General features: G+C 35.3%; 1 protein-coding gene across 1 annotated transcript in view; it reads left to right on the top strand.

Annotated features, from left to right (window-relative positions):
- Positions 1 to 25,500, top strand: part of LOC124159418 (tectonic-1-like) — a 719,378-nt gene that overhangs the window by 520,766 nt on the left and 173,112 nt on the right. The window contains exon 5 of the mRNA XM_046535221.1: positions 12,960 to 13,065. Coding sequence (XP_046391177.1) covers positions 12,960 to 13,065 — 106 coding nt within the window. The remainder of the gene's footprint in view (positions 1 to 12,959; positions 13,066 to 25,500) is intronic.

Below are 25,500 nucleotides of genomic sequence, written 5' to 3'. Positions count from 1 at the left end.
GTTTTTTATTAGTATCCTTTGTCTCTTCAATTGTCCTACGTGTCTGTGGAGAGAGGGAGTAGAGTTTCTGTTAGGGTTGTTCATCTGTCATTATACACCATATAGGCCATTTAATCGAAAGCATCCTAGGCGCACTCAGGAGTACAAAAGACAAAGCATTTCTTTGATCCGATTGTAATTCAATGTTTCAGGCTACGGATTGTATAACCTTTTCATTGGATTGAATGAAGTTTTAGCCTGACATATAAATATTTTATTAAATTAATTCAGGTAAATTCGTAATGCTAAAATGGATGTTAGGTACAACTCAAGAAACTTACCGAGTATAAATAACTTCATATTATATTCGATGGAATCTACGTGTAAGTCTTTCCATTGAATTTAGCTCCCCAGAACAATGACACCTAATTCAGTTTGTTGATATTACCCGAGCACTTGGGTTACACCTCTGCGTTGTGGGTAATTAATTACGTATTGTTCATTAAACATATTCAGACCTTTCTTTCAGGTTGGACTTGAAATCATTCGTACTTGAACTGGGATAAATGTGTTGAAAAGGTCATCTTTCAAGCTTATTAAATCGCATCAAGGCAACGTATTAGCAGCTTTTAGTTTCATTACACACTTACTACTTCAACTCTTGGTTATGCAAGAGTTTTCACCTCGAATCATGCCGCTTACTGCCAGAGTAGGGGAAGCCTTTTAACTAGTATTTTGAGTATTTTTGTTTGAGAATGTCTGTAGATTCCATCCTAATGTGAGTCGGTTATAATAATAATATCGTTTATTTTCGTAGGCACTGGGGCCCATGAGAAAATATAAGTACAGCTTTCTACATTTCACATTGAGATAGATAAATAAAAGAAAAAAGTAAATAAATATATATATATATATGCAGACAAATGTGAACAGTGCATATCGCCTAGTGCATGAAAAAAAAACAATACAATATTTTCGACAAAAAAATAAATAATCGCACTTAGATATAACACACTAATTACAAAATTTAAGGTGACAAACAAAAGAAATATGAACAAGAGATATGAACATAAGAAAGTGAATATAAACAAGAAATATGAACATAAGAAAGTGAATATAAACAAGAAATATGAACATAAGACAGTGAATATAAACAATAAATATGAACATAAGAAAGTGAACATAAACAAAAGAAATTTAACTTGGGGATAAGGAGGCATTCTTCAGAAACCCATATGTGCTGTGTTTAAAACTATTGATGTTTGTACTGCTTCTTATTTGGGCTGGGAGAGAGTTCCATATTCGTGAGGCGGTTGCTATGAACGGTTATAGGCCAAGAACAGTAACCAGGTGAAAATGGTTGAAAGAAGAAGGGAAAAACACATGCTTGATGATCGCACTAGGCGGAAAAACTAATAACTAAAACCTAGCGAAGTTAAAAAATACATTTATAGGAAAGCAGTGCATCAATAATTCTAGGATGGTCCTTAGTCCCGAGGGATGCGGGAAATATGTGCAACAGGCCACCATACTAAAAATGGCATTATTTGATGCAGTTGGTGGGTTTTTGTAGCATGTGATGTCGTAACCTGTGAAAACGGTATTAAAGCTGACCATCCCATCGCTATCCAAACCTGTACTTCCAATTTTATTTCCCTGTGTTAAATCCGGTAAAACCATTCAAATTTTACCGATTAATCGCCCCATGCTTCTTTCCTTACGATACTTTTCTAAACTACAGTATATTTTCATGTTATGCATATTTTATATATTCCCATTCATGATGTTACACTTTCGTGCCTTAGCATAAACGTTCTGGCCATATTTTCTTTCTAGAATTAGTGTGGTCTACGCGATCGTGGTGGATCCACCTGATAAGGTGTATTACATGCTAGGATAGTCAACGGCTGTAGAGTAGCCAGCGAATCGGTTAAAAAAGCTTTGCTACCTTGCTGCCAGCGTTGATTGAAAATTTATCCATGCACTTTTTATTACTCTTACATCAAATACGCCGATAAAGAGCAGACTTACAAAAAACTGGTGGTGACCGTTTAGTGAGACCATGAGTCATTAGGTTCTGGTTCTACATAAAAATATTAAATTGGTTGACAAATTATGGATACTAAAATCCAAAAGCAGTTTTTTAGATGAGTCTATCACATGAGATGAAATGAAGGAGACAGTAAAAATATTTTGACCAAATATCCATCAAACGTAAGTTCAAAAATTCTGCCGAACTCGCCGCTGAAATGAACTGTAAATTATGGCATTTGGGTGTTACTTATAGGTATTTGTTTGCATCATTTAAGTTTTCATTCATAAATTTGCAATTGTTTTAATCTAAAAAAGAGGTCTAGCAGAGAAAAAGTTATACTTCCAATAAGCAATAGCTTATTCCTCATGAATACCACTGTTTTAATACTTTGTTGGCTTATCTTTTCTCAATTCCAGGAGAAAAATTTGCGTTATTTTGCAACAAAATTCTAATATTAATAAATTACACGCTTGTGAGTGAGCTTGGATCTGCGTATCGTGCCAGGGATGGAAGAAAATTTCACTGCAAGATTTCTCTTTAGTTTTCTGTTTGTCTTGTGACTTAACATGGGAAACTTATATTCTTCTTGAAAAAAATGAATAATCATTTGATATGCCTCATCTGAAAGGGCGTGTGGATTTTTTAATCGTTTTTCGTTTTATTGATTGATAAAAAATTGAAATTTAATTGAGATAATAGAATTTTATAACAATCCACAATGAACATTAAGGATTCGTGGATATCCGAACTTAAATTAATGTCTATTATGTAGACATATGTGTAGACATATTATGTAGATATATGTGACAGTACTTTGTCTCTATAGACAGAATTTTAATTTACATAGTCACACCTACTCAATTTTGTGAAATTATGAAGCAGTTGAAGCCAACTTATGATTAATTTTGCATAGGAATAAAAATATAAAAGTAAAATTTGGAAGATAATAGCTATTCTGCCACGTGACCGCGAGAAAGGCCTCTTTATATCGTAGTATAATTTTATCATTAATTGATTATCTGTGAGCTTGCTCATGCTACTCCTCGTTGCTTTATTTTGATTTTTAATAATCTTTAGTATGATTTCCATCGAGCTTTTATTTCCGCAGCATACTCTTTGGGATTACTTATAGAAAACTGCGTTCGACTTCTTTTCACTTTCAGCAGTGCTTCATTCGATCAATGAAGATCATCGATTATAATGATTTCAATAGATGGTGTATAACTTCGTAAATAAAATGTGCCATAAGAATCCATAGTCCAACGCAGCTTTTACGGCGAAAAACATTTTGGCCCCTGTATGGTTACATCATATTACTTCCTCTCACTCTAATAATAAAAAATTATGATGAAACTATGGTAATAATAACTAAAAAATAAATGGGCTCTGAGTACAAATTTAAAAACTAGTTACAGAGTTAATTTGAAAATGTTCAGCATTGATTAATCCAGAAGGTTACCCATTATCTCAGCCACAATTATTGACTCAAACTTACATACACAGTTCCTTATATGTGTATAAGTTATGTTAAGTTAATGATTTAAAATTTGTTGATAGAACAACCAGGAAAGATGTCCCGCCCTCTGACCTTCGCTCTGAACACTTCCCTGGATGTGGCGTGCGGCGTTATCGCAGATGGCTAGTGAGGCGATGCTCATCATATCGTTTGGGTGTAGGGGGTTGTTGACAGCGCCCTTGCGGTCGCTCCGAGCAAACAGGTGGGATGGAAGATGGGCTGGATTGGAGTGGGACGCTGGATCTTTTGTCATCGAGGGCCAGCTGCTCTCCTTCCTATTCCATCCCGGCCTCGGGACGCTGGATGGGCTACAGAGGAAATTCTTGGAAGAGTCCTCTTCGTTCCATTCAGTGAGAAGGACCTGATTGCTTAGGAAATTTGAGAGTCATGAAAATGCGGGAGTTTTCATCTTTTATGGTGTTTTTCATTGTTTAGAAGATCGAATTGATAAAATAAAAGTAACAATAATATTAAATAAAAGTAAATTGCTAAGCATATTCCCAATAACAAACTCCGAACTTGCTTTTGTAATCCAATCACCTTGGGAAAGCTGCTTTGCCGCACCGCACCTTAAACAATCAGGGGTTTATAGATAACAGGGGTTTAAGTGCAACGACTGTAATAAATTGTACATCGGTCAGACGGGCAGGAGCTTCGATACACATGTGAAGGAGGACAGAGAATGCTGGGAGAAAGGAGATACCACCTCTCTCGTGGCGAAACATCTCGAAGATAAACATTCTTGTGATTTTGACCCGGAGATCGTCCACGTGGAGAGGAAAGGCCGAAGACTGGACAATTTGGAAAAACTGGAAATTGTGCAAGAAGGAGCCATTTATGGTATGAACGAACAAATATTTTTTGGACATTCCCCACTCCTTGCCATACCCTTCCCAAAGCGCACTACCCAATGACGCATACCTCTCCTAAACTTCCCCTTCTACCTTCCACCCATCCGTTCTGTATGAATACAGCTCCGTGACCTCATTTTTCTTGATAATGACCTAACGGTTGAAACACGTCGCGTCGTACTCTAAATGAACCTGTGGAAAAGTGCCATCTCTATTTTCTTTTAATATTTATCGAATTTATTGTTCATTTCAAATCAAAAAACTGCTCATGATAATTATATTTTAATGGAAGGAGAACCTCATCCTTCCTCTTGAGGAGGACCTCATGCTTAAGCTGGGATAGACTATGAACAGGCTGGAGAAGTTAAATTGATATCGTTGAAATATAAAAACTACTGCAAATGCTGCAAATAAACTATGTGCCATCAATATTGGATAATATGTTTTCATTGTTTTGGTTAGTGCGTATGCTGACAAGTATTTTGGTGGAACTGAATCAGTCTCAGCATTATTTTCCAAACGAATTCATCCAGTAAAATCAAAATTGTTAATCCTAATTTTGGACCTGTCGCGTCGCTTTATTGAAATTATATGAAATAACTCACATTTCACAGAATTATAATTCATTTGTAAATTCAATTACTACTTCATATTTCTTTTGTAGTATCTTGTTGTCTTAAAGTTTGCTTAGAATACATCATGGAAATTATAGCTGCCTCTTACGCTTCTGAAATCTGTCAGGCGAATGCATAAAACGTTGAATCATGTCGCACCTCTGTCTTACTCAACTTGAGGGTGCATAATATAGGCTATCATTCATCAACTTACAAACCAGAACTTTATTGAGACGTGAGCAGTAATTTTACTTTGTTTTGTAATTAATTCCAGGAAAGAGTCTATAATGAAAATTAAGAAAAAATAATAAAAAAAGACTGTATAACTCTCCTATCGTGATGGAATGACGCTATTGACGCGTTTCCATTTGTACGCCTTGGCTTGTAATCATAAAGAAAAGAAATGTCATGGAAGACTGATTGAGCTTAGAGTAAAAGATATTTGATAGAATTCTCTACGCGTCAAATTAGCGTTTATTCCGAAAGACGGGAATTTATTGAAATGGAGCGATGGGAGGTGGTCTCTTATTGTTGTCGCTGGGGCTCCCTGTGGCTATTTCCTCTTCCTGAAATCCCTCCTCTCCTTCCTCCTTGCTTCTAATCCTCTCTTTCCAATGGCCCCTCTTGCGTTTCATCTCACTGGGACCCCATCGTTCTCATTCACTTAAAGCCTTTCTTTGTTTGTTTATTATCTCTGCGAAGATGTGCAAGAATCCATCTAAATACGGTTCAACCATAGTGGTTCTAAAATTTAAAATTAGCATTTCTGAAACTGATATTTTGAATAATTCATTCCGTTCCATATTTTCGTGTTTTTTTTTTTAAGATATCCAATAGTTACGTAAGTAATATTCTATTGTTTTGTTGGTCATTTTATTAACCAAAAGGCAAAATATATTTTGAATAATTGCATTCGGTTCCTTGAGATCAAAATATAAAATTTATGAATTTATCTTCTCGATCTATAAGTTATTATCGCGTTGGAGAATTATATTACATATTGTAATTGGACCAAGTAAACTAAATATTTATAATTTCTCATCTTAACTAAGGATATTGGTCACACTAAGAGAAAATAGAGCTTGCAGGTAGAGAAGTGTTGTTCGGGTCTTTGAAGGTAAATTTTCCATTGCCTGTAGGTGAATTATTTATTTTACCACTATTGTTTTAGCCCGTGGCATACATTTTAACGTTATAGTTTATTTTGAGTAATCAGAGAGGAAAGTATGGGAATCTATTGTCCTTAAAATCTTCATGAAGAATAAATCTGTGAAGCCTCGTTTATTTCACATATATAAACCAGCAATAGATATTAATTAACTCTAATAAAATTCTGTAATTTTAGGTGCATTGTAGATGCATCATAGTATAGCAATATCATTCATAAGCTCCTCCAATAGAAGGCCAGAAATAAGATTCAAAGGCTTAAATCGAGAGGTCACGTATTCCCGTGGTGTCTAATGTGTGAGAAATTGAGTTTACGCTGTGATGTATGTACTCTGTACAGGAATATAAACTCCTGCGTGATAAAAGTGGTGTCGAAGCCTTAAATACATTGTTTTATATCATCGAAAAATTTCGAAGAATACCGTCTCTACTTTTGAAAATAAAATTTCATCACAAATGTACCTGACCCACATTTGGGATACTATTCTTCTTTCTAAATGCCACCTTTAAGGAAACTCGATGAACTTAAAATGTGCATAAGGCTAAGAATCCATGAATGACTTCGTAATGCAATTTTCAGAGACTGTGCACAAGAAAGAAACGTTTGTAAATGCTCGCTTGAATATCAAAACGAATAAAAAGTGTTGGCAGAATCCCATCTATGCAGATGTTGGCAACAAAGAGCCTTTTAGAGAATAGAAGGAAACATTGAAGATTTGAGTACTCGGTATTTTGTGAAAACAACGAAGAAAGCGGACGTTTGAAGCGTTTTCGAGGATTCAATTGGGTGGATGACGGAGGAAAAGATCTTTTGAGTAGCTGTACGCGTCATGAAGTACTTCTTTTTTAGGTATGTTTCCTTGTGTTTTCCATATTTTGAGAAATCATTGGTGCAGATGTTGGAACCTAATAAGTACGTTCAATAGTGATTCTCTTCCACCACATGAAGTACATGTTTAATTCCTTGTATACTAAAACGAATTATTGCATTTGTTTTCCAAAACTATTTGTGTGTCTTAAACATGATGTAATTAGTATTAAATTAATATGCCCGAAATATACTCAATACTTACTGTATCGTTTAACAGATTATTTTATTAGTAAGTGTTACTATTTGAGGCATGATAACTTAATGGACGTCTCCCGTAATCGTCTCACAACATTATAATTTTTGACATCATTTACGAAAACCATGCACCCTTTACCTTTTTTATGTAGAAATCGAGAAATTTTATAACTTGGGAGAAGATTTTTTTACAATTCGATAGTACGCACCATATCAAATTTTTTTTACAAAATAAATCATACTAATTGGAAAAGCTGTAGGTTTTAGGGCTTTATTATCTCTCGAGACACCTGAATTGCTTGACTGCACTGATTCAATGACACTTGAGTTGTGGTGTGAAGAGATGTTGTTATTACGGCCCAATTTTGTGCAAAAGATATATCATTCAGTTAGTGGCCACTACTCATTCGATTTTGCTCGTACATACTTGATCAGTAATCATGTGAAAGAGAAGGGAATTAACTGGTATCGTTCAGTGGAAACAAATCATGAAATATTTACTTTGTTTTTGCATATTTTCTGCAGCTAAAGTAATTATCAAAGTTGCTTTAGGAAATATTTAAGTAATTTAATGTAAATTTTCAGGGGACCATGATGACTGGTTGTTTATAGCAGTTTTTTTCAATTTTTATGTTTAGGTGAAATCATTGTGATAAAAATTACAATGCGAAGCCTGAGAGAAAACATCACGCCCTTTTTAGGATAAATTTATGTGTTTAACATCGCAAATCAAAGCAATCATTTCGATAGTTCGATTAATGCATTCACTTAAACGATTTTCGTCTTCTCTGGAGGAGAATTGTAAACATGGGCGTAACTGTGTGCAATTCATTGGCGTACGCATTACCGATGGTTAGGAAAAGCGTACTATTTCTAATGATTTGAGTAAGGGCTTCTTTCAAAATGTTCAAGATTACCTCTTTTGGGATATTTATTGCTTTGGAAATTTTTACCCTCTCTTTCTATGCCATTGATGTCTTAATATCTTTCTTGCCATAATGATTCTTCTCAACGTAAAGGATCAATTCGCTTACAAGAGACTTAATCATCACAGTAGTTCTGTAATGGATGCATCAGTCACCTCTTAATTTCATTTCAAGACAATTTGTGTATTTAACGTATTATTTTATCTACGTGTAATTCATTACATTAGTTGTATTTTTCATTTAAGAATACTGGAAAAACGGCATTCTTACTCTTTAAGAAATGAATAAAGAATTTAAAAACACTCAAAAACTGTGTAGCCATATCAACTTCTAAGACTTACAGGATGTGTATTTGCAATGGATTTTCGTGCTCTAAATTTTCATGGTATGACGATTCTTAATTACAGAACGATAACATCACGTATGGTCTTTTTTGAATTACAGGTGTTTATTATCTCTTTGTTGCCGCAAGAAAGTAATTATCACTTTCTACCTACTATTATTGTTTTTCCGTATAATTTATTTATTTACTAAATTTCGCAATAATTTCTTTTTAGCTTTGGCTGCATTTTTACTTTCTATATTTTTATCCTTTTAAGGTTAACACTGTTCCTTAAGAATTCCATGGAAACCTACCTTAATCGGTAGAATACATTAATTATTAAAAGGATAACACACAGAAAAATATAATTTTGGATCCCTTCCCTCCCATGAAATGTTTTCGAAGAAAATAAAACTGCAAATGTTGGGCGGCTCTTGAAAACTCATCCTGAAATGAAAAGAGTTGCTCTCTTTTATGTGTGAAAGAGGAATATATTAGCTAGAAGTCTATATCAAACTTATATTTTCTCTTTTAAGGTAATTGAATAGTACCAATTCAGTTGGATGCAAGATTGTTGGCATGCTTATAGACAATTTATATGGCATTCCTATTAAAACCCAGATTACCAAGTGAATAGTGGTTCATATAATTATTTTGGAGGTCATTTAATGAGCCTTCTGCTAGAGGTTTTAGGAGCAACAATGTTACTCAACCGAATATGCTAATAGTTCAAAATATATTGAAACATTTTATATGATTTTAACGTGCCGTGCAATGTAAAGTGTGCATGAAGGGTTACATGGGATACTCCAGGAAATTAATTACCGTGGTAAATTTATATTATGTATTTTAATGAAATTCATAAAAATCTCTATAGCAGATATTGACAAATAATGAATATTTAAATGTTTAATGAATTTATGAAATAAAGTACGTTATCGTCACTGGTTATTTTTATTTGTGACGTCAGCTGTGATCCGCCATTCCCATAATTTCTAATTGTTATTACCGCAAGAGAACTTGTAAGAACCTGCAAGTCGTACTTGCGAGAATGATATTAATAGAGTGATTGTAATTTATGAACTTGTACCATCAAGAAACACAGCCATTGTTAGGAATGCGAAATAACCTTTTCCAGAAAAAAAGCAACTACTATGGAGCAGAGAAATAGTGCAAATATGATTTTGTGATTATTATTGAACCTGCATTCAGGAATACTGCATCAATTGGTTGCATGCCTATAGATAATTTTTATGACGGCATTCCTATTAAAACCCAGACTACCAAGTGAATAGTGGTTCATATAATCATTTTAGGGATTATTTATTGATCCTTTTGTGAGAGCGTTAGGTTTTAGGAGCAACAATGTTACTCAACCTAATACCTATGCTAATAGTTCAAAATACATCGAATCGAATGAGAATTTAACCAATTGGGTTAATCTGCCAAGAGAAAATCACACTAGTAGAATAGATTGAAAATATACGGAAAATAACACCTTATGGTTGGATAAAGCTTTTCCTTCATTTTTATGCAAATGTAATCAGTCTGAACTATTCTCACTCTGCATCTCCGTGGAGATATTTTTTACTTTTCTTCATCAAATAAGCTAGCTCTAAGAGTTTTAGACGAGGTTCGATGGCTACTTCATGAAAAACGTTGAGCATATTAGTTTGAGAATAGCGGAGTACTTCAAGCATGGCTTCGCAAAAATTACCAATGTTAATGAGAGACGAAAACCTCGCTAAACCGAATGATTTTGTCTATAACATTGAGAAAATACCGTGGTATTTGCATTCCTAGTTAAAATCTGAGAATTTTAACGTGACTTTTTCAAGATTAATAAGTTTACTACTAGGAAACTGCAGAAGTACCAATTGGTATGGATTCCTCTTTGACGTACTCCGATTATTTTATATGATTTATTTTATGCAGAAACGCAGATTATTCTCAAATCAGTGAAACAAAGGGCTCCGTCGTTTATTTGGTGCAATCTTGTTCGAAGGAGTGCGCTGATTGAATTAAATGCTTGAAGAAATTTCACCGTATCAAAACATTTCTAAAATTTTTGGAAAAACCTTTCTTCAATAATATAAAAATTATAATTGTGGCTGAAGTAAAATAGTAGACATGATTTTTTATTGAAAGATAGTCTTTAAGATACATATTAGAATGTAAATAAAAATGAAATAAATAGACTACCACGCTGGAAACCAAATATTTTGCCTGCAGCCATTTCAAATTAGGGGTTATTCCATTACGGATTATGATTACATTAAAATAAAAACCTGAGAATATGTATTTTGGCATTTACCCAGGCAAATAGCAAATATTTACAAGCTTTTTGTGTAATAAATGCATGTGTGGAATATTTTTAATAGCTGATTGACTATAATCTCAATTCCCTTTGCGACTGGATATCGGGCCTAATATAAGTAGGATCCCTTTCGTTACAGGTAACCACAGACAATGCCTTAAGTTAGTAAAGACTAAAGATCGATCAAATAGTTATTCAGTCATCACCAAAAATTTTTATATTAACAAAATCATTAATTTCAAGATCCTCGGCATTGACAATTGTTATGGAAACCATGGACGTCTAACTGAATGAAGAAATGCAATTTGTCAAAAGAGAAATTCTATTCCCAATCTCCCAATTTTTCATCAAATTAACCTAATATCTATATAAGAATTTAATACCAACTGGGATTTTCCTATATAAGTAAGAATGAATGAAATCCGCCTCCATAAAAATTTCTTTGATGCAGACCAAACGTTTTGCCTGGAGCCATTTCAATTAAGGGACTAGTCAATTACGGATTACGATGATCTTTTATGCAATAAACAGAGTAGAATATGTACGTATTTTTCGCGTTAACCCTGGCAAATACCAAATTTTTACATGATTGGTGATAAGTAAAAAGCCTGAATAATGACGAGTTTCAACCAATTTATTCCCAATATATATGGAAAAAATTCAACCACTTTATGCCCAATATTTATGTAAAAATTAAAAATTAGCATTGATTTTTCATAAAGAATAAGAAACTTCATTTTTCATCTTTCATATTAGTTGAAAAAGTAAGGGTTTCTCAGGTATGGAGATAATTTCTGTTAACGATTCGAAATAAAGCAAAGTTAACGCTCACTCTGCATCCTTACAAGCTCGTCACTAACTCCTGTTGGCAGATGATTCAATGGTATGGTATGGTATTTGAAGGAGGGACCACGGCTTAACTTCCCGTCCGACGGACGAGGTGTTGTCCTTGAAATGTCCTCCACACAGCATACAAGTAGGGATCGGGCAATCTCCGAGAATTCTCTGCCACCGCCGGGATTTGAACCCGAGCCCACGGGGTGGGAAGCCAACACTCTTTCCACCACACCAACCCGATCCCCGCAGATGGTTCAAACTGCGTACTTTGCGCTATCACTCGAACTTTCGCGGTCATCGCAGGGTGCTTGCAATTGCAACGATAAATACGCACCTAGAACCGAAAATTTTAACGCGTAATGGATCGCGCTGCAGAAACCTACGCAACACATGGTTTCAATCATTCCCAAGCTACAGGAAGGTTCCTCAGAAAATAGCGAAGTGTTTCTCATTTTTCGATAAGTGCGGTTTTTTAAAGGGAATTCACGAAGAATGCCTGAATCAAATTCATCTACAGCATATACTTACGGCGGCCCTTTTTGCCTCGCGTGCGAACGGTTCAAGCCTGTGCCTTGCAAAGGCCTGTGTGCTTGCAAAAATCACCGACGTCACGATGTGTTGGATTAAAGGACCTGCAGAAACGAATTTGTTTTTGATGACGAAACGGAAAACCTAAATGCAGTCTCATATTAATTAAAGCAACTGGAACAATAAATGCATGAAATTTCGTCTCGGCTTGCTTAAATATTTATGAAAGGAAATTAAAAACTAATCTCGTCCTGAAGACGCTTGTCTTATTTTTCTTGCAGAAAGTACTTTTGTGAAATAGTTTTTTTTCTTCCTGTTACCATGCTTTATAGTGATTAAATCATAGACGCTATTATTTCGTAATTGAGGAAGAAGGTAGCTATATTTTATGACCAAATTAAAAAATAAAGTGAATTTTCATTGTACTTCCTTAAAGACTGCTTCATTCAGTGCAAATTAAGTGAATACTACTGATTTAAGATGGCATGAAATTATGTTTCAAAAACATAGAATTTTATTTTCTAGCATACTCGCATTATGGTGAAATGGAGAATATACACTTAATATGTCAATCATTCATGAGTTACGACTGGATTTTATCATTTAATGTGGTTATATGTAAATGTACAGATAGCGATTTATATCTTGTTAACTCTGAGTATCTGAGTACTTACCTAGCTTTATGTAATGTCCATTTGTTAAGATATCTTTACGTGTAGTACTTAAGTTGAAATAGTGTCATCATTAAAGTTGAAATAGTGTATTGCATCAAAGGTGATACATACTTCTCTTTTTTTTAAGGAGGTGAATGCAGGGCAGGAAGGCCAATTCTCTTTGGTTACAACGCGCATTCCACCTGTGTCTTGCGTATTTCTGGGAGAAAATTTGAAAACTGCTCTGCGCTACGGTAAGTCTTTGAATTCCGCCTTCATCTTCATCATCATAAATGTGTAATAGTGGCTTTCGCTTTTTCACTAGCCATTCTCCAATGTGTTCTCTCCCTAGGAATGTTTCTATTTATTTAGCATTTAAGTCGTTGATCAAGACTTGCTGTCTGAGTAATAATGAAGAGTATTTAAATTCACCCCTACAATTTCTCTTAGCGGTAAACCTGATTTGTTAGTTGACCGCGGGCTATAGCTGTATCAGCTATGTAGTCTCATATTTTCTATATAGTTTTATAATCTACTGTTATTTTGAATGGGCGTCTACAATTTTCTAATTTTCCTCCGACTTTATCAAATCGCTCTGTTTATTTTCAATCTGCCAAATTAAATGAGCTATAAACTTCATTTTCTAGGGCTAGGCTTGTATTTTTACAAATACTAAGACAAAAATTGTAAGTAGAAGGAAGGTCATGATGTACTTGTGAAGAATAGAGTATTAACTGCAAGTGTGTTTTTGGATTGTCCAAATGGTATGAATGAACTTTGGCGATTGAGGTAGAGCAAATCAGGTACCTTTAAACAGTAAGCAATGGTTTTCAATTATTTTAGAAGGCGCCCTTCATTCAGTTTTTCAAGAATATTCCTCGCATTCACAAGGGTACCTATGGCATTTAGTTTGCGATGCATTAATGAACGTCTAAATCATGTTGTGTAGCTATTAGCCTTATTTTTATTTATAAGCCGAAGTATTTTATTATTTTCATAAAGTAATACGAGTACTATACTTTTCAGTACATATGATAGTGTGAGCTCTTTATCTGTCTTTTTATCACAATTGGAAATTGATAGTATTCGTAATCGTAATTCGACGATGGTGATGGTTTTTACTGCTGTTAACTAATCGAATGCTTTGAACACCTTTAATATTTTATGTACGACGCTATTTGCATCGATTTAGTGCTCCATTAACGTACAAATATTTTTTCCCGGTGATGAGTTCAGAATGCATCATAAATCAATTGCAGTAGTCGCGGTAAGTAATTACTCTACCTCCGCGGTTTAACAGGTGCGGAGAGCGACAGAGCATGCGAAATTTCCAAAGGGTAACCTTCAGTTCCCAATTGCCTTCACGTAATAAGAAGCATGATCTATTCTTCGTCATTTTTTAACCAGTGGTATTTTCCTACCTGTAACTAATGATTTCTCCGCACAAAAGGCACCATAAATTGGCCGAGATAGCTTAAGAGATAATTTCATGTTATTTCTTTGATTAAAATGCTGGCGCTATTTAATTAAGTCAATTCAGGTTATTCCACTTCTTTAACGTATATAAATGTTGAAAATGGTAGTTTTGTTGACAGCAACAGCATTTTATAGATGGATTCAAAATAATTAATAGCTTGATTAAAAAGTCACTTACTAATTAGAAATTTTGGACTCGATGCATCTCGCTTTCATCAACTGAGACATTAAAAGCAATTGCGTTTTTAGATTGTCCGGAACACGCCTTGCTTAAATAGAATCGAGTGATTTTGTATTATAAATACGAAACATAGTGGTAGTGTCCTACCACTTTGTTTCGTATTAGGTATTCAGCGTTAGAATAGAATAGTGTAAAATTCTCAAATGTTTCGCGGCGCAAGATAAATAAAGGTTCCAAAGGATGGCCTCGTCGATTTTCCGTCCATTCAACAGCGCGAGGCAGGACCTGTTTGTTCGGCGAGCGATCGTTTAGGCTGCCGTGAGTGTGCTGTGATTTATTACATTTGAGTTCCAATTCGGAGTGTTCTTCTTTGGCTGCGAAATGCTCCGTCCCATCATTTACACTCGGATACGGGAGACCCACTGCGTCTGCTTCATCTTTTTCAGGGAATGATTTTTAACAAGAGGATTTCCGCAGAACCGGCGGGTGGATATTCGGGCGACAGAGGATTTATGACCTCGGAAGATTATCAGATAAAAGGGGTTTCGAATTAATGGCCATGTCTCCGTGTACATGCATATCGCTGTGCGCCTCGAAGGGAGATGAAAAAAATTACAACTGCTCTAGATGGGTGGTTTTTTTCGCTAGCGCTAATGCGTTTTTAGAGTTTTTGTAATGGAGACTCGTCCTCAGTAAAGGAGACAGTAATGAGATATTCATGGATTAAAAAAATATAGCTTTAAAAATTTTGTAAGCAGGCAATACTAGCATGGAGAAACTTACGAAATAGAGCAATGACAATGCAATAAAAAGTAGAGCAGATAAAGTGCATAGCTGACAATGAGGGAATGAAAATTCATTCATATTTTCTATCTAGTCATGTTTCCTTCGCTGCCTAAATTTTTAATAAGAAAATTTTTCGGAGTATTTTACTATATTTTATTTAGCTAGCTTTATTTTTTGATTGCGAGTTTTTCCTTACGGGCAAAATCTTGCAACTCAAATTTCGACCACTTCTTGATTAAGCTAGAGCGCTGAAATTTTCAGAATGGCTCCTAACCCGATGGCAATGCTATATAACGCAACTTTTAGATTATGTTATTTATAAATAATAATAATAGGTGTATTATTAAATATATTTAATGATATTACACTAAATTTCAGGTGTTGTTAAAGGGTTTGGGGTTGAATAGTAGTTAGCGCGTTGAATTTCTATATTTCCGGACGACCATAATCGCTCATGCCATGGTTAGGGAATACCTATCTAACGGGTCTCGAACTCGCAACCTTCGGTTTGGCATACGAATACTTTACCCCATCGCCACTGAGGACAAAGATTTTTTTATATTAACACTTTTTTTCCTACAACGGGTGAAAGATTGTACTCGGCTAATGCAATTATTGGCTGCGGCCATTACGAAAATATTATTGTATTCGAATCAGTCGCGAAGAGTTTTCGCTCTCCGATGATGGCTTCGTCTGAATTTTTAAACGCAAACACAAAACCGAATTACGATATACCTAAATAGATTTAGAAAGTAGAAAAGGAAGATACTAAGATGGCCGCATAAAACGTTCCCCCGTTTTTCAGATTAAGAAAGGACGAACTTATTCTTTTTGGCATACTGAGAATGTTCAGCCGACTTTCTATTCCATCCTTTACGCACAGTTCATCTTTTGTCATCTCCGAGTAACTATTTCCAATGCGTCTCAACGCTGGCCCGATATTAAGTGGATTCGAGGCTCAACAGTTGGTGCTTATTAACTGTAAGAGGCCTAAATTATTTTCGTTAACTCTAAACTGCTTTTTATTAACGCGATCTATATTGTAGGTAGTTACTTTAGTCTATGGATCAATGGAACTGTCACTCAGGAGATGAAAACGGGGGAGATATTGTGTTTGAAAAAAATATTATTTTCTATCCAAGTTGAGTGTGAATGCATTGCAATTTTATTCAAAGAATAAAACGTAATAGTTATGGTAATGTGATAGCATTGGTTAAATGGTACTTTCTAAAAGAGACGTAAGTATATGCACTTGATTTTTTCTCCCTTATTAAAAAAGAATATAATTATTAAAGCATTTACGAACTACATATTATGGTAGTATTTCATGGACTTCCATCTTCACCTCACAGTAAGACATGTAACCTTTCATCCTATCTAAAAATCCTATATTCTTCCTTTCTTTCCCATTGTTTACTCAACATTAATCTTTAACGCTTAATGCTTTATTTCCAACATCCCCTCACCGCTCAGTACTCGCTCCATCCATACCTTCTGTCCTTATTTAGAGACTGCTTCTCTTCACCCACCATGCCTGCACTTCGTCATTCATCCTCTCCTCTCCGTCCACTTCATCTTCTCCATTCTTCTATATACCCACATCTCGAACGCCTCCAGTCTTTTTTCTTTCTTCCTTTGCGTCCATACTTCCACACCTAGATCGCTACACTTTAGAACAGACTCTTCAATTGCCTTTTTTTTCAACTCTTACATGATGATTCTCTCAGAAGCTCCTTCCTACTCATGAACGCCTCCTTTGCTAACGCGATTCCCCTCCTTATCTCCCAACTGCCTCACCCGATTTTCTCTAATGTACTGCGCAAATAGTTGATTTACCCTACCTGCTCAATTTTTTGCCCACCTAAGTTTAGCAATCCTAGATCGCGATGTTTTTCAAAACCGCTAAACATTGGTCTTCATATGGTTGATCCCCAATCCACATCCTCTCAACGCTTAACTAACGCAACCACTAGGGCCTACAACTCTCTAGTTGACTTATTGATCCATTACTGGTAATCTACAAACCTTACCAATTGTTTTTTTTTTGATAAAGGAATAAATAGGGATTTGTATGCGATTATTGGCATATTTTATATGACTCCTAAATAATGGACTTTGTTAAGGACTTGCTTATATTCATTTAATTTGCCCATTTGAACTGCAGATGGCAAAAGCTGCTATTATAATATATCAAAACATTATTTCTTTTGCAACGTTGCTAATTTATTTCAAACCCTTACTGTTTAATTTTTTTGTCAAACTATTATTTTAATATGAATAATCTCATTTGTAATTAGTAAATAACCGCTAATTCGAGGGTGCTGCTTACATAAGGTTGTTACTGCAATCGGTGATTTGCGCTTTAAAGTCATAATTAGGTGGCAGTCTTAGGTTCCAGTTGTCGAATAAGTGGAAAAAAAACTCAGTATGCCTGAAAAAATTATGTGGTTACATATTCCCTCTCATTATCTTTTAATTTGAAAATGGAAACTATGTATCATATACCGCGCTTGATGGCTCAATTGATACATTTATATCATATTGATATTTCAATTTTTATCCGTATGAGCTACACATAATCTCCAATCATATCTTTGAATTTCTGAATAACAATACTGGCGTCAATCTGTACCAGTCTACAATTTCTCGCATCTAGATATTAAATACATTTTATACTATGAGGAAAAATCACCCGGTGTCGAGATTGGATTTACTCTTTTTTTGTACACAAGACTTAAGGAAATATTTTAAAGTTGAAAACTGGCTAAAAGTGATGCACTGCATCTATTAAACCGGAAATATATGGTATAAATAAGAGGGTATAATTTTAGAAGAAGGCTTTTTTGAGCACATTTAATTTAGAACATCCAACATTTCAGACGAAATCGCCGTAGTTAAAAGTAATTCAAAACCTGCTGCTTATGCCTGCCATTAGTTTGGTTGAATGTTTGTCGACAGGTAGCTCCAAACTTTTTCACTGACGCTGTTAAAGACGTTCATGTACTGAGTTTGTTACATCCCTAGCACGTTCTTCTTCGTTGCCTGAAACTACTCAAACTTTATAATTTCCTGATTCTAATTGTGCTGATAATAGTAGGCATTTTGCACATGAAAGTGTAGGACAGCATCTAACTACGTGATTATGTCATAATTTGCATAGATAATGGAAAAGGAAGGAGCTAGATGCCTTAAAATTAGTTTAACATACCTCAAACTTACTTTCAATGCAAAAATGGATACCTATTTCTCAACGGAAAAGAAATTACTCGAGTTAGACGCTGGTATTGATGGAATTAGTTGTCTCCCCTAACAAAGAAAGGTTGGGTTGGGGTTTCATAAAGATGCTTCGCCACTATCCATGCTTAGGCGTGTGCGAAGAAGTCAATTATCCCCTTTCTGCGCTCTCCTTTAATTTTTATTTGCTGTTAGCATGATTATCTAGCTCTCTGCTTCACTCTACCTTCATTCGTTTTCAATAGCCATTTTTTTCTGGTCGCCTTTCTTCTTAACACGTTGGGTACGATAGAGTTGAAATTCCTCAAACAAATATTTTCCGGCGGGTATTTAAACCTGAACGCTTTGATATCCACCCATCTCTTCAAAGTCGCATTGTTTTTAATGTTTTAGCTATTGTAATGGGATTTTTGTTCTAACTCGGGTATAATGTTAGTAATCCTTTTTGGTGGGATGCAAATGGATGGAAGTAGGGACTTTGAAAATATAACTTTCTTTAAACAAAAAGTACATCCATAAATAGTAAAAATGTACAACTTATGTACAGCTATTTAATTAATGATAGTGGTTCGTAAAGTATGAAGAAAACATGAATAATTAATTAAATTTTCAAAATGCAATGAGTCAACTATAAAATCGAGAATTCTCGTTATTCGTCCATGAGGAATTGCTCAGGAAAACGAATATTCTCGTGATCCGTGGGCAACGTGTTAAAACTACGAAATTCAAATTTTCTCACTAGGTCAATTGTACCATTAAATCCCCTGCGTTTCACCTTAAAGAAATCCTATTTCGCCTTCCATAGAATTTTATCTCGGAGTTTGTCCTCTCCGCCTCCTAATTCCATCACTATATAATTATTTTTAGTATCCATCTCATCTATATTTTTCCGACCGGGACAGGATTAAACCTTCAAACTTGCCCCACACGCATGCTTACGGGTGAAGCTTTCATTAAAGTTTTCCTCTTCTCAAATGCGTCTCCACTCGCGAACTTTATGCGCTCGTTCCAGCAGAAGGACGGGTTACATCAACTTTGATGTGCCGCGGACCTTCTCCCATTTCCGCATGAGGATGCCTCGTGCAGAAATAATTTCCCTTGTCTAGTCAAGATTGATCAGACTCGCTTGGCTCTGGCTCTGGATCAAGATACCTCGCTTCCTAGACTATGCTTCAGTTTGTCTGCGACTCTCTCCTACATCAACAAAAGGATATGATCAGTTAACCTGCGTGAGAATGCAGAAACAATTTCTTGAACGTTGTAAGATAGCTGACTGTCTGAGTTTGAGTGAGAAATCGTTTAAGTTTTTTATTTTTCGGTGGTGAAATGAATTCCTGCATTTTTCCTTGCACTAAATTGTTGAGAATAGATTGTGGTGTGAAGATAATCATAGCAGAGTTTCTTTCACTGTAATTCTTAGAAGTTATTACTAGGCTCTGCTATCCTTGGTTCATTTTAATGATTTCCTTTTGTTCCATAAAATTGAGGCTTCATATTATTCTCTGGAACTGCTGGATCTCTTCGTAAAAATAATTTATCACTGAGCATTAAAGCACGAAGTGTTGAAGTTTTCCTCATGTGATTTTGTCTTAAGCACACTTTCTGGTATTGAATACCTGAGATGAAAATTTGAAATCACAACCTCACAGTTTTCTAGATTTCTTTATTGTGTTACCTAAAATGTAATACTATTGTGAGGTCATATATTTTTCAGTTTGAAGGAATGGTTAGCTCTCCTGTTTCAAGTGCGAACCTTTCAAAGCCAGTTTTGTTATACTCCTCAATTACATTCACATTTTATTTGAAGAGGATTTCAGTGGAAGGGAGAGAAAAACTCTGTCTTGTTCAAGTATCTTTAATGTACAATGAGGTACAATTGGTCCATCAATAGCATACAATGTATAGTGACATTTTTGTATCATAGCTTGGTGTACACTTCTGAAATATCTGTTTATTATCTTAAGCGGTTGAAACGCCGAATCAAATTACGAATCAAATTTATAATAAATTAGTAATATTCCTCAAAGCGTATCTTAGCCTTTCTCATTATCATTCCAAATACTTGTTTTCAAGTTACAACCCCTAGCACTCACAGATAAATTTGGACACGGATAGATTGGACGCAGGACAGCTTTATAAACTTGATTTAGTGAAATAATAATAGAATTTTCATTGCTAGCCATATAAAATACTTCTTTGAGGTAAATTTGAACTTCATTTACTTTCTCTCATAATTGAGAGCACGAATATAACAAAAGAGGATCCTCAAGTGGGCCTCTAAATGTGCTGTCAACCACCGCGCATTTAAATGAGTTCACCAAAGTCACTACTCGAGCACTCATCACTGCGCTGCGGACATTTTTGAAAGCCGATTAAAATGCGACCGAAGTGGCAACAGAAATCAACCTTCCGTAGGATGGAATTGGGTCTCCTCTATGCAGTCCTCTTGAATGAGAGTTTCCCTACACTCATCAGAAACCATTACCAAATACTGGAGAACCAGAATCTGGATGTGGAGGAGCATGGGTTGATTGGGAGAAAAGGAAAATCTGACTTTGTGAATGGTACTGGAGAACTAAGGAAAGTGTGGGTATAATAATGTTTTTTTCTCCTCCTGTTCTACGGGCGAGTATGAATGAAACGACGGGTGCTCTCTTAATTGGGAAAAGAGAAATTCCATACAGGGTTTATCCGAATCCCTTTTTCTACCCTTCCTCCTCCCCCGAACACCTATCCCTTCCACGGTAACTACTCCCCTGCGTTTCCATGGAGATATCTCTCGCGGAAGTTTCCAGTGAACTGGGGGTAACGATCCCACTACGAAAAAGAGGAATTCTCGCTGGATCAAACAAACCGTTTCTCGAACCATATCTCGGTTTCATTTGAATATGGAGCCGGGCAAGCATCGTGTATTACTTCCAGTGTTCTTCCCTAAATTATTTATAGTTAATGTGCAGTTGTGGGATTTTACATGATCATTGTAAGTTAATTGATTTAAATCTTTACAACCAAGTGTTAAATTTTCATGTAAAATGTGTTCATATTCTAAGGCTCGGCGTTAGATTTTTTCTTTGCCTCTTAATGAAAATTCTTAGCTCTAAAGAAGGCAAACAATATTCTGGAACGTCACCCGAGGATTAAAAAAATATAATTATCTCCTTAAAATTCGTCATACATGAAAATATATCTACGTGGACTATATCTTTTATTCCTCATGAGTTGATGAATAATTTATGCTTTTCAATATCTCGTGTTATTTAAGTAAAACGTTGTGTATGAGTAAAATTTATCATAATTTCGCAGAAAACGGTTTCAAAATTTTGCATTACGGATAATTATTTTTTTGAAAGTATTCTACCGATTTAGGTAGGTTTCCATGGAGAACCGAAGATGAATTCTGGGAGCCTTCCCTTCCATCAAACACTTCCCTCTTCAATTTTGAATAAAGCCTACTACCCTTCATTTTATCTATAATATTATTCCTTTCCTTCCTCTCCCTCGTTTACGTAACATTCTACTCTCTGACTTTTTTAATCATCTCTTCCCCGCTAAGTACTCGCTCCATCCATACATTTTTTCCTCCGTATCTCGTATAAAAGCTGCCTCTCCTCACCCGACATGGCCAGCACTTCGTCGTTCCTCCTCCTCTCCGTCCACTTCATCCTTTCCATTATTCGCCAAACCCACATTTCGAATGCATCCAGTCTTCTCTCGTCCTCCTTCCTTAGTGTCCACGTTTCCACACCGTGAAGCGCTACACTCCATATCAAGCCCTTCACTTACCTTTTCTTTTAACTCTTACACAATGATACTCTCATAAGCTCCTTCTTGTTCATTAATTCCTCCTTTGCTAATGCAATTCTCTTCCTGATGTCTTTACTACTGTCATTGAATGAAAAATATGTCATTTAGCCAATACAGCCTATTTCAAGAGAATTTCAAGACTTTCATGGAAGATTTACGTAGAAAATGTAGGGATAGGAAACAAATACAAGAGTGGAAAGAGTATGTACTTGAAAATTTAAATGCAATAATTCGCCGCAACTTAAAGACTAAATGTTTTTTTAACCTATTTTTATAATATGCAATTGAAATATTCGAGGCCAAAAAAAATTATGGAGTCGTTGAGAGGGTATCTAAATATACATGCTCACACTATCAATGATTTTTACGTAGGAATAATCCGGATATATTAAGTTTATATGACCTTGTACAATGCATATCCTCAATTCCATACATTTTTCATTTGATTTTTTCAGAATAGAGTAGAACATTTAATTTTTAAAAATTATAATGAGACCCTGAAGGCTGTAAGCTTTATTTAATGATTGAAATATTTTCATCAATGCTTTATAAAAATATATTTCTTGATTGAAGCTTTCGCGGCTCATGATGATTAAAAATAAGTGACGTAAGAAAATAAGTAAAAAATGTATTTTTAATAAAAATACATTTTTCTGTCATTTTTGTCGTATGTAAAACGGGATTCATGGCTTTGTATCACATCCAAATGTTTAGCGAAAAATATCTTAAGTTCGACGAAAAAACTTTCGTAAACAGCCTGTACTGGTTAATTAGGTTCCTATTCATGTCTTGAATACGTCCTTTGAGCCGAGAGAGAGTAAGAATAGCATATAAATGAATAATCATACGTCACTGGCACAGAGGAAGTTTCTCGTGAGCAAGCAATCTTCTAGTTTTAGAAAGCTTCTCTCATTTATTGAATAGAGTGCAATTTTTTCTGGAATCCCCACTGGTTGAGACAAAATTCAAATCTCATGAGAAGGCAGGAAATTGTAATCATGTGGGCTAAACTATAAACTGCAAATGAGCTGTAAAACTTCAAGTACTTTTTATTCTTCATCCTTTCTGGTTTGACGGCTTACTTTTTTATCTACAAATTTATTCTTTGGTTTATTGTCTTTCCAGCCATGCCTGTCAACTGTTTTTGTCTTCTATTTTTTCCACTCTTGAATTATATATTAAATGTCCCCAATTCCATACTTAAAAAAAAAGATTCTTATTTTTTCAGATTGGAATATAAAATTTAGATTTCTCTTGGTTAGAAATAGGTTCTAAGGTTTAAGCTCAAAAGCTTCTTCAGTTTCGTTGTACCTAATACCAACTTCATTACTTTATTTCACCTGTAAAACTATGTATAAATTGACTTTGTTTAATTGAAAGGGTAATATATTTTAACCGATGCTTATAAATCGTATTAACTGGTATATTTTGAACTATTTTTCATACTGTTGGTAAATTTTCGCGAGTTGAAAGGGTTTAAAATGTAGAAGGCAGTGGTTTGAAGAACTTTCGATGAGTTCAGAATTTAATGTGAATACGTGGTCCGATCTCAAATATAGTGGGGTTATTCTTTTTACTACTTATGCTGTATTAAATGTAAGAGAGTTGCTACTAAAACATTTAAGATTACGGCTAGCAAATTGCGCTTATGAAAGTTATGATACTATACTAATAAGTTAAAGCTCAGACCTGAAATTCCGATCGTATTCTTTTTCCTAACACGTAGTGTCTTTAAGCGCTCGTTAGAATATTTATTCCACATGATTTTTTTCACTCTACTGATACCCTACGCGTACATAAAGTTCAGCACTTACGGAACTCTTTTTAAAACGGTGTAACTGACCTTTAAGGAATAAGCAGTGTTAAATTTTGAATTCTTCAACATAATATTCTTTATAAACTCGCCCAGAATGAGGATATGGTAGGGGAAAGAAGGCATCGGTAGAGAGGGAAAGACTTGAGGGAGTTTGGGAGAGAAAATGAGACTCCCAAGAGGATAGGAGTTGGGGGAGAGGGAACTGAAGAATTAATTAAAGTGGGTACAATTTGGAGTAAAATTTTAAGCGAAAAAGCTGAGAGACGCTGTGGAATGAATTGGAAAGATACATCTAACGGAATTAAAAGATAAGGGTAGGAAGCGTGCGTCGCAATGGAGTAAAACAGCGTTCCCAACCTTTTTTCCCTCCCGTATCCCTCTATATGTATATAACTAATATTTTGCCCTCAAAAATGGAACGAGCATATTTTATTGCATAACTTCACTACGGGTTGGTGGCTCTTTTCTTTATACATTTTTATACAAATAGAAAATTTGTTTGAAATACCCCATATTATATGAATACATATCTCCTGGTTACGCACGTTACTTTAACGTACGATATAGTATGCTTTTTCAATGTAATAATGCAGTTGTTGGCTAAGGTAGTTTGGAAACTATAGTTTAGATGGTATTATCTATCATCATTTTCAATGAAATGCTATGTGCCCTAACCCTCTGTGGCAGTGGCGCCAACTCCATGGGGCCTGAGGGGGTCCGAGCCCCCTCAAAGATTCGTTTGGGGGGGCGGAGCAACCTCAATAAGTCAAGAAAATAATTAAGTTACATTATGCCTTGTGAAATCACAAAAATATATTTGTGATTTTAATTTCCCATGCTTGACGATAGTTACCTTTTAAAATAAATTCAGCAATGAGTGTTGAAACAAATAATAATAAGGTTAAGCAGGTTAACTGAATCAAGTGTTGTGAATCATGGTAGTGTTTCGGTGCTGCGACATACTTTCAATTTTACCTCTTCCTGGGGCAAGACCTCCGATATGGGCCCCCCCAATAATTTTTATAAGTCGGCGCCTGCTCTGTGGGGCACAATGGATCTAGTAGGCAGAGTGCGAGTGCTTTTTCATTTCCTCGCGCTATTAGTCGGCATAGACCATTGACGCTCATAGTAGCTGTTTATTTTGAAACGCTCTATGCAGCCTTTTCGCTTAGTTTGACTTCGGCCGTCCCCACAGGAAGTGGTTTAAGTTTGGATTAGAGGAGCTCATTGCGTCCGAACTCTTTTAAAATTTTAAACCGCTTGAACCGAACCGAACAATTTTAAAGGCTTGTATTTTTGATAGGCATAATTTTTTAAAGGCATTTTTACTCGATGCTTATACGATGTTTACTACTCGATGGTTGAATACGTTTAGTGAAACATAATTACCTA

Source organism: Ischnura elegans, chromosome 5 (genome assembly GCF_921293095.1).
Source record: "Ischnura elegans chromosome 5, ioIscEleg1.1, whole genome shotgun sequence".
Taxonomy (NCBI): domain Eukaryota; kingdom Metazoa; phylum Arthropoda; class Insecta; order Odonata; family Coenagrionidae; genus Ischnura; species Ischnura elegans.
The sequence above is the reverse complement of the archived record's forward strand: the minus strand, read 5'-3'. Positions and strand labels throughout refer to the sequence as shown.